The 10,334-nt window shown below is 45.4% G+C and overlaps 1 protein-coding gene across 1 annotated transcript in view; it reads right to left on the minus strand.

Annotated features, from left to right (window-relative positions):
- The window catches only part of UBE2J1 (ubiquitin conjugating enzyme E2 J1), a 30,149-nt gene extending 26,180 nt beyond the window's left edge, over positions 1-3,969 (minus strand). Inside the window, exon 1 of the mRNA XM_065631570.1 lies at positions 3,794-3,969. Coding sequence (XP_065487642.1) covers positions 3,794-3,824 — 31 coding nt within the window. The 5' untranslated portion in view covers positions 3,825-3,969. The remainder of the gene's footprint in view (positions 1-3,793) is intronic.
- Positions 3,970-10,334: the final 6,365 nt, after the last annotated feature.

Here is a 10,334-nt window from a genome sequence, read left to right on the forward strand (position 1 = left end):
CGGCATGTTATGTTCCTTGTGTGTCCAAGATCCAAAAGTATCGCCCCTCGGCAGCAGCTACAGGACGTGCACGCCATGCCTCCCTCTGCACGCTCTCCCCAGTCCTTCAGTGCCCTCACTATGCAAATTCTAGATAAGGATGTCTGCAGTCTGCTGAAAACAAATTTAAAAGCCCACCCAAAACAAAATAAAAAGCACTGTTGTTCGTGGTCTATGTGAGTCACTGTAAGTAGCTGTTCATAATTCTTCAAGTGTGTGTGCACTAATCTCTGCTCAGAAGACTGGTAATATCCTGCACAAAAGAAGGAGACTGTCACTACAAGAAGAGTGACTACAAGATTTGGTGTCTGATCTTGTAACAGGCTAAGGGTCACAGCTCTTGCAAAAAAAAAAAAGTAAAGAGATTATTCCAAGTAGCTGTCTTATAAATTTCAGAAAACAGGGATGTTCCTGAAGCATGAAGAGGATGAAGTCTGTGCTTTAGTCAGCTGAGCTTTAATATTGATGGGAGAGGTTTATCAGCCATATGGCAGCAGGCTGATATACATTGACTAATCCATTTTGAAATCCTTCAACAGAAAATAGCTTGTCCTTCTACAAGTGCCAAAAATAGACATAAAAATATGAAACAACAGCTTAAAAGGCTTTGCCTTATTGAGGCAATACAAAGCAGCCTGATGTGTGGAGAGTGAAATCTCTTCCCTTCCAAAATTAATGGTCTTTTGGGGAAGAAATAAAAACCCCACATTCATAGATGGTGTGAGGAGACAGCTTCAGGTGAATGCCCCCATACCTGCTTGCCCTTACAGAGGGTAATTGGTAGGAACCAGCAGCAGCTTAGCACACCACCCTCACCAAGCCCAGACCTGCAGCGGCCACGACGTGTACCTGTGGTAAAGCAAGAGCTGCCAGAGCACCAGCTGGGCTGCCTCTCATCGACACAGACACAGCGTGCGGGGGAACAACATGTTCCATGTTGTGGAGGGTTACTGTCTTTAGAAACACTGGCATGAACTAACATTAGCTGGAGAAACTGGGATAAGGAAAATGAATATATTGACTAGTAGCAATTAGCAGCAGGACAAAGCTGTGTAGCAATATTGCTCTTTACATGGTCTGTTTGAAAGCACACAAAAAAAAAAAAGGGACTAGAGCACCTGACTGATCCTCATTCATCAATCTGCTCTAGCACATCTACTCACAGAAGAGGGATCCATGTAACCATGTATAACCATAGAAGGCGCTGAGCTCCTGTCACAGCTCTGCAGCAGAATTTGGCTTAAAAGAAAGATCAGTAAAAACACAGGTATCTTTTCACAAAATTCTCTTATTTAAAATGTGTTCTCCTGTATGATATTTCAGGTAAAACCTACTATAATCATTAAAATAACTTATGCTAGAACTGTAAGTAGTATTCGTTCTCTTTAAAACTATTGAGCAGACAGAAGTCACCATCTGCAACCAGAGGTTGCTTGAGTTCAAAAGCAGATTTCAACAGGAGAAGCCTCTTGTGCAGGTACAAAATTACTATTTTCTTCACTCGGTCTCAAGGTAACACATTCCAAATCCCTAAAGCTGACCAGGACCTAAAGGTGAGCAGCTTGGTTTGTCTTCTATTCAAGTCAGAACAACAACAACAGCGGGCACAAGGACAGCTACTAGTTCTAAAGCCTTAGAGGGCTCAGTTACCAAAATAATTCCTTCAGTCCACAAATGATACAACCATCTGAAATAGGAGACATGGTAGATTCAGTTTTATGTATTTCAGTGCATTTACATTAATTAAAACCACCTCCATATTAGAACACTCTACATCTCCATCTTACGCCTTCAGGTGAATGGCAACTGTAAGATACCATCATCAAACCACCCATGTAACCGTAGCAAGATAGGAATTTGTAAAACACAAAATATTAAATAATGGCATATGTTTATCTACCTGGTTAGCAAGAAAAGTGCCAGACTAAAAGCAATGCCTATACATAACTACAATCAATTTGTTTTAATGGACCACAACTTTTGAAGAAACAATATTTATTTAAAATATTTTTTCATATTTATTTAATATCTTTTTGCCCATCTTTTTAAATAAAAGACTGCACAGATGTTAAGTGACTACTGAAATGGGCAATTTAAATCATAGTGATTTAAATCATTCGTAGACTTTCAGCATCGCTATAGAAAAGGAATAATTTACGATATTAATATGCTAGAGAGAATGTTTAATTTTGGGAAGCAATACTAACCCGTTGTATGAAGCCTTGTCAATTTAAGAGATGGCACAGGTGCTGAAAATGAATTCCAGTGAAGATAATTTTCTCTTGAAAACATGGGGGACTAGTAACAACAGAGGGGAGGAACATTTCTAAATTAAACCATAAATATTTGCCCTCTCCACTCAGATCCCAGGAGCACATCATACAGCACACCACCACCATTTCCAATGACGTGGCAAACCACAACTAGTGAGCACGTTTCTGTGGCCTTGTAAATTCATATATGCAACGTATCCAGCATATCTCTCAAAAATTAAATAAAAAGGTCTTTCTTCCTGATATTTTAAACTATAGCAAGTACATCATTTGATTTGTGATCCTTCCTTCCAGTTAAGCAACTTGGGTATGAAGGTGAGAGACATAGTTTAGCATTGGATACATCATCCACATGAGGCATGTTTCGTAAGTAAGCCTGATATTTATGTTTGTAAGGTACAAGTCATCATAATGTTAAGTTTCTCCTCGCCTCCCATGCTGGTAGTAGGACAGTATGATTAAAGAATGAAGCCATTATTCATCATAATAACATGAAGCTGCTATTACCTAGTTCCCAAAACCAGATTAGAGGAAAGCAGGGGCAGGACAACGACCGATACACAAAGCCAACTAGCCTTACAAGCTCCGGAAGAAGTTTTATTCCAGGAGCAACAGGCTGCCCACGCAGCTCCCTGGAGGCGAAGCCTGGCAGAGAGGCGAGGGGCTGCTGCTCCAACACCACCCCATGGGAGAGACCCAACCTGGCCTCAGGTCCCCTTCCAGGGAGCAAAACCTTCCCTTCCAGCGCTGTTTCTCAAGACATTTCCTCCATCTCCCGAGACACCTCTCCCACTTCAAGAACTCAAAAGGAAGTCTAGGAGTTATAAGGCACGAATTTTAACACAGAATCATATGAAAAAAAAGTAACACTTCTGTAAAACAAACTTACGCCACACAGGCTAAGGTAGCATGGGCAATCTGTCCCCTCACGCCCTTAGTCGGAAAGGAGGTGACAGCCAGGGGAACAGGGCGCGGGCACCAGACAGAGGTTCAAAGGTACGTTTGCACGAACCAGTAAAAAAGCATGGGCACGCACACCAGGCAGTGAGGCTGTCTGAACCCAATCACAGCTCGGAGGGAGTTTCCAACGCCGCCGCACTGGGGAGGCAGAACGGACCCAGCCGGCCTCCGCCTGAACGCCGCCACCGCCCCGGCATCGCCGCGGCCCAGGGCCCCCATCCCTCCTCCCCACCGCGCCCCGGCCCGGCCCGGCCGCTGCACCTGCTCCCGCCGCACCCCGGAGGGACTGCCGGCCCCGCCGCCGCCGCCGCGCCCCGCCACCGGCCCCAGAGTCGCCCGCGAATCGCGGCAGCCCCCGAGCGGGCCCGGCCGCCCGCCGCCGAGGGCAGCGGCCCGGGCAGCGGCCCGGGCAGCCCGCATGGCAGGGCCGCGCTCCCCCCGCCCGGCCGCGGCCTGCAGGCGAGGCCGACGACCGCCTCCGTAACGCCCGCCAGGGCCTGCCGGGCTGCCGCGCCGCCTACCCGGGCTCTTGAGGTTGTAGCGGGCCTCCATGGCAGCGCACACCGCTCCCTCGGTCGCTCCTTCCGCAGCGTCTCTGGCAGCGGGGGCCGGGTGCGGAGGAGGAGAAAGACCGCGCCCGGCCCAGCCCGCCTCGCGTCGGGAAACTCCCCTGACGTGGCGGCGGCCCCGCAGTGACCGCGGGGGGAGGCACCTGCCGCCCGCTCCCCGCCCCCAGGGCCGGCGGTCCCCGCCCCGCGGCCTGGCCGCTGCCGGGGGGGCTGCCGCGCCCGCCCAGGCCGGGGCCGGAGGCGGCTGCGCAATTCGGGGCGGGCGGCCGGTGAATATCCCTAGGGTCATTTTGGTTGGAAGAGACCCTGAAGATCATCGGGTGCAGCTATAACCCAGCTCTGGCGCTAAACCGTGTCCGGAAGCACCACATCTACGCGTCTTTTAAGCACCTCCAGGGATGGTGACTCAATCACTTCCCTGGGCAGCCTGTTCCAATGTCTGACAGCCCTGTCCGTGAAGAAATTTTTCCTAATATCCAATCTAAACCTCTCCTGGTGCAACTTGAGGTCATTTCCTCTTGTCCTATCACTTGTTACACGGGAGAAGAGCCCAACACCCTCCATGCTACAACCTCCTTTCAGGCAGTTGCAGACAGAGATGAGGTCTCCCCTCAGCCTCCTTTTCTCCAGGCTAAACAGACCCAGTGCCCTCAGCCGCTCCTCATCAGACTTGTGCTCCAGACCCCTCACCAGCTTCGTTGCCCTTCTCTGAACTCTCTCCAGCACCTCAATGTCTTTCTTGTAGTGAGGGGCCCAAAACTGAACGCAGGATTTGAGGGGCAGCGCCACCAGCACCGAGTACAGTGGCACAGTCACTTCCCTAGTCCTGCTGGCCACATTATTCCTGATACAAGCCAGGATGCTGTTGGCCTTTTTGGCCACCTGGGCACACTGCTGGCTCATGTTCAGCCACTGTTGCCCAACATCCCCCCATCCTTTTCCTCCAGGCAGATTTCCAGCCACTCTTCCCCGAGCCTGTAGCACTGCCTGGGGTTGTTAAAACCTAAGCGCAAGACCCGGCACTTGGCCTTGTTAAACCTCATACAATTGGCCTCAGCCCAACGATCCAGCTGGTCCAGATCCCTCTGTGTGTCCATCCTACCCTCCAGCAGATCAACACTCCCACCCAATTTGGTGTCATCTGCAAACTTACTAAGGTTGCACTCGATCCTCTCATCCAGATCATTGATAAAGATATTAAAAAACTGGCCCAAATACTGAGCCCTGGGGAACACCGCTTGTGACTGGTCACCAACTGGATTTGGCTCCGTTCACCACAACTCTTTGGGCCCAGCCCTCCAGCCAGTTCTTTACTCAGCAAAGAGTGTGCCCATCTGAATCATGAGCTGCCAGTTTCTCCTGGAGAATGCTGTGGGAAACAGTGTCAAAGGCTTTAGTAAAGTCTAGGTAGACAACATCCACAGCCTTTCCTTCATCCACTAAGCAGGTCACCTTGTCATAGAATTCATATGGTTGTGTTGCACAAGTTAAAATTCACAAGCTGCCCGCCCTTTTCTGTCATACTGTGAAGAAGCAGCTGGTTTCCAGCAGCAATGGATGACACTCAGGCCCTGCAGCAGAACTGCGGCTCCAGGGACAGCTGAGATGGGACGGGACATGATGCTACACTTGGCCACAGTTCTGCTGTGGTGGCTGCAATGTCCCCATCCTGTCTCTGCCTTGAACCATAGAGGTCATGGGGTGAGGTGCCTCAAGACCTCATAGCAAGAGTAGATTGGTTTGAAAACTGGGGGCTTAGAAAAGGAGCTTCCAGGACTCTGCAAACCCACCAACACCGCACCCAAAAGACTTTACAGCATCTTTGTTAGTTTTCAGGATCGTGAAAGACTGTAATTGTATCATATACCAAGGACTATTAGCTTAGGCAAGAATTATCAGCAAGAGTTGGACGTGATGGGCAGATCCCCTTGTCCAACCCACAGTGCCAGAGGAATATTTGTTTGCATCTACAACTGGTTTCTCTGCCACCTGGTTACAGCCACAGTACACTTAGGATAGCACTTTCAACAGTTTATGGCTATGGAAATACTTAAAAAATTAAAGTGGTCATATTCTCAGCAGTCTCAGTTTCCCTTTAGTTCACCACAAACTGTAAATAAGAAACATGTATTAACTTGTTTCTAGCTCATGAATTGTCCTTAATTTTGTCTACATTACATTTATATTCTTCCTAATCATCTTTATAAAACTACTTTTTAAATTTTTGATGCCTTAGTTCTCTTTTCCTCTTTCCTCGTTTAATTGAACAGCAATGGAAAACAATTGTAAACAAAACCAGTTGAGTGGGTATATTTTTTTCACCTCCTCATATTTTCAGAACTGCAAAACAAGGTGTTACCATTCCCTTTCCTGTTCTGTTGCATAGTGGCATTTTGGTAACAGCAATAAATAAATAAAGCAACTTTACTCCACCTTAACAAGTAGCTCAGTTTTCAAAAGGGCATAATGATCTTCCTTTTTACAGGACAAACCTCTACAAATAATGTATAGAGTGAATAATATTTATAGCACAAGGGAAGAGATGGTGCCAGACCTTACAGTTCGCTCTTACACTAAAAGCACCCCAGGGTGTATTTGATGGATGACAACTCTTGATCACATCTCAGCATCTCTGGTTACCATCAGTTGATCTCATTGCTCAAGATGGTGAGCTGCAGGCACTCAGTGTCATGTTTGCAAACTATTTTGCTCATTCTTAGCAGATATGTCCTGTCTTTCCTCATTTGCTGGAACCATCTTGCTGTGCAGTGGGAGAAGGGCTCTGGGACCATCTGTGACTAGATCTTGCCCTTCCCCAAAGTAGGAGAGCAGGATTTTGCCTTCCTTCAGAGATCTGGACTTCCATGTAAAAAAAAAAAAACTCTGGGATCTCCTTTGACAGAAGGTAATTCAAAAAATGGTGTTATAATGTGAATAATATAATGAATTGAGAAATTATAGTTATTGTGAACTAGGTAAGAGTAATGTGGAGTTCAGTTTTCTCTTCTGGGTTCTGTCCTTTGACCCTGGCAGCACTGATAATGGCATTTTATATAGTTCAAGCAGGAAGCACCTGCAGCTAACATGAAACTTGGGCTTTTAGCTAGAAAAAGAAATGACGGTCACTGTAACTACATGACAGCTAAACACTATTGAAAATAAGCTGAACAGACTTAAATTTTAAGTAACAGAAATTCACTGATAGGATGCACACATTTTCCCCTTTTAAGTAAGCTACTTCGTGGCCTGGCTGGGTGCTGGGGTAATCGCCACGTGAAATTGCACAGAGCTAGTGGTATGAGACCACTTTCATTTTCAGGCATGTTATTAGTTAAAGTTCAGAGCTGCAGGAGGTGAATGTTGCCAGATGAACCTGCCAATTCCCATGAGGCAGTCAGCGTATGCGTAGAAATCTGGGGCTTAATTCCCAGCCCCACATATCAGCAGCTGCTTGGGGCAGGCGAGGGGCAGGCACTGCAGAGCTCTTGCACAGTCAGTGCTGCCAGTCCGGAGTGACAAGCCTCCCTCCTCTTCCTGCCTCTGATCAAAAATGCCCTTTGGATTTGTGTTTTCATCTTCCTTTTGTTTAGGCTTTTGCACGGATAAGCCATTTTGTGCTAGGACTTGTGGCTTTTTTAAAACCAAGCGCCGAATATAGTAGCAAAATTGCGGTCAAATCCCACATGCTGGCAGCACTTCATGTAGCTTGTGTATCCTGTCATATGATCCAGCTCAGTGAAAAAATAAACATGCTCAGCTGAGGCATACAGAAACTGAAAGTTCGCCTGAACACTGCTGCAACAAAGTTTTTGTTAATACCACACTGAATCCTTGCAGAAAGACTTTGTGCAACTTCACAAAGCTGGTTGCAGGACAGCAAGAATAATCGGGTCTGACAATTCAAAATATTAAAAATTGTTCGGCTTTAGTAGATGTTTTACACTGCAGTAAGGCTTCAGTTCGACCCAAAAAAACAACGACAGCACAAACAAAACCAAACCAACCAACCCAAAACAACAACAAAACACACACACACACAAAGACAACCTAACAATTTTGAGGTTTGCTTTTTTATTTCTAGTCTCCAATAAGATGTTTTTGCTCATGTTTCTAGGTACTGTTCTGCACCTGTAGTGCACTGATTATGTTTTCTTTGAGATGAAAACAAAGATTCCGGCACAGCCACCTAGCTTCAGACCAAAGGACCATATAGGCCCCTCTGTTGCAAAAAGTATTACAAAATTATTGATAATTGTTAAGGCCTGATAAAATGCATAATTCTTCAATTGCAGGCATTTCTACTGTGAATAAATGGCCGAATCAGAGCAAACATATGGGCAGAATTCCGCTGGACGATTGCAGACTATGGATATACATTTCCGGGCTGATTAGCACTTCACAGCTAATGGAGAGAACCAGGAGCTTTTACAGCAGAGTTCATCTAACCTGGCAAACATGTTAGCTGTAGATCCAACAAATCACACTTTAAAAGATCCTAGTTTTCTCCATTAGCTGCAAAGGGAGATTAGGCTGAGTCATCTGTGTTATAGACAGTTATCATTAGGTATTTTCATATGTATAGATAGGTCTATATCTGATACAAATTAGTAATGCATTTCCCCTCAGTTTAACAGAATTACAAGCATTTCAGTTGATAGAGCTGCTTATTTTTAACAGTTAAGACTCTTGTTGAAGTGATGCTAAAGAGCCAAGAGGAGAGCTCAGCAGGTGGGAATGGGAATCGCAGAGTTCTGTATGTGGAGTTGGGGGGATGGACCCCAAGAAGCCCTGAGCAGGAACCCCCCGACAGGGAGTTACTCCTGAAACCTCTCCCTTGGAGGCAGGACACCTGTGTGACACAGGGGTTCAGTTTTTGCACTTGGGTCTGATGCATCAGTTTACATTCTTGCAGAATTAAGCTAGGTAATGTGACATTGAACTATTATTTATTTCCCTGTGTAGGTCATAATTGTGTGAGGTAAGGTAGATTTCAACAGTGTATACTATATGTTAAGTGATTACTTAAAGTCAGTTCAGAGTGGAGTTTGTGGGCTTTGTAGGCTGTCTTATGAACTCAGCTACAAATCATTTCTTCTAGAGAAGGCCTGAGATCACAAAAGCTTTTGAAAATACAATAGTTCCTTGTACAAAGCGTTCACACCCTGCTTTCACCAATTCACGAAATGTGGAGTGGTTTGCTTCATTTATAATGCTGTCCTTTCAATACAGACAGATGGCTGCAGAATCAAACTCTAATGGAATTAAGGAATCTAATATTAATATGCCTGTATTATCAGTTGGAGCAGATATGACTCACTTGGAAGAGAAAGCATTATTATGCTCGTTGGTGACTAATACAGTCTCAGCTTTTAAAATCCTTTATGTGAATTCAGACCTGGTAAATCTGGAGTCAATAAGTGCACCTCCTTCTCACTGATAAAAACAAGCGTGGCATTGTGTAACCAATGCCTTGTAGCAATTGCACAGATGCACGGTGCTTCTCAGGAAAGTGATTACTGTCTTTTCTTCAAGCTTAGTTCTAAAGCAACTGTCTCACAAAATGGGAGGCTTTGCAAAATTACTCTTAATTAACTCCGTTTCACAAACAGAATAAAGAGAATGAGGAAAGAAGTTACCAGATTGCTGTAACTGCCCAAGCAAGTGGACCATCAATGCAGAGTTTGTGGAACATCTTGCAGTAGTCCACACTATATCACTATCACTATATCACTATCGAAATAAAGATACTAATTTTTTCACCTTTTTTTTTTCTCTGAAGAATAGGAAGAGTCACGCCAGTCTCTTGACTCACACCGCTCTGGCATCATCATTGTAATAGTTGAGATGGTTTCCTGGTTTAGAAGAAATGTGCAAAGGCAAAAGTCCAAGCTGCAGCTGCTCTCCAAGTGACAGCTGTTTGTGACTCTGCACTTCTCTGATCTAGTTACTCTATCCTAAGCAACTACAGATAATGGCAGAAATTTTATCTGGTGCATATTCTTTCTTTACTATGCAAATTGCAGAGAGAGCTAGAGAGTTGGAAAGTAGTTGTGAACTAGTCCGATTAAACATTATTTTGCTCCTGTGCCACTATTTAGGGAGAAAATGCCAGGCATAGCCTTTGACTCATGCAGCCCGTTTTCCACAATCATCCCTCTTCAGGGCTTCAGGCCTCAGATTTCCTTCTTGTTATTTTTTCCCTATGTGAGTTGCTCCCCATGCTCCTTCACTGTAACTTACTCCCATAAACTTCCTTCTGGGAAAGGAGCATCTGTCTTCACACTTAGATAGCAGCCAGAGGGAAAGCTGTCAGGATTACATCTGTTGAACTGCCATCGAGCAGTCTTTCCACCCCATCCATTCCAAAAATGTTACTCAAGACTCTGATGTGAACTTCTTGCATTTACCAGCTTGCGTACAGCTGCTTGCATATAGCTCCTACTGACTCAGCAATGGGAATAAAGGATTTATGAGCAAGCTCTTAATTTAAAGC

Source organism: Caloenas nicobarica, chromosome 3 (assembly GCF_036013445.1).
Source record: "Caloenas nicobarica isolate bCalNic1 chromosome 3, bCalNic1.hap1, whole genome shotgun sequence".
NCBI classification, from domain to species: domain Eukaryota; kingdom Metazoa; phylum Chordata; class Aves; order Columbiformes; family Columbidae; genus Caloenas; species Caloenas nicobarica.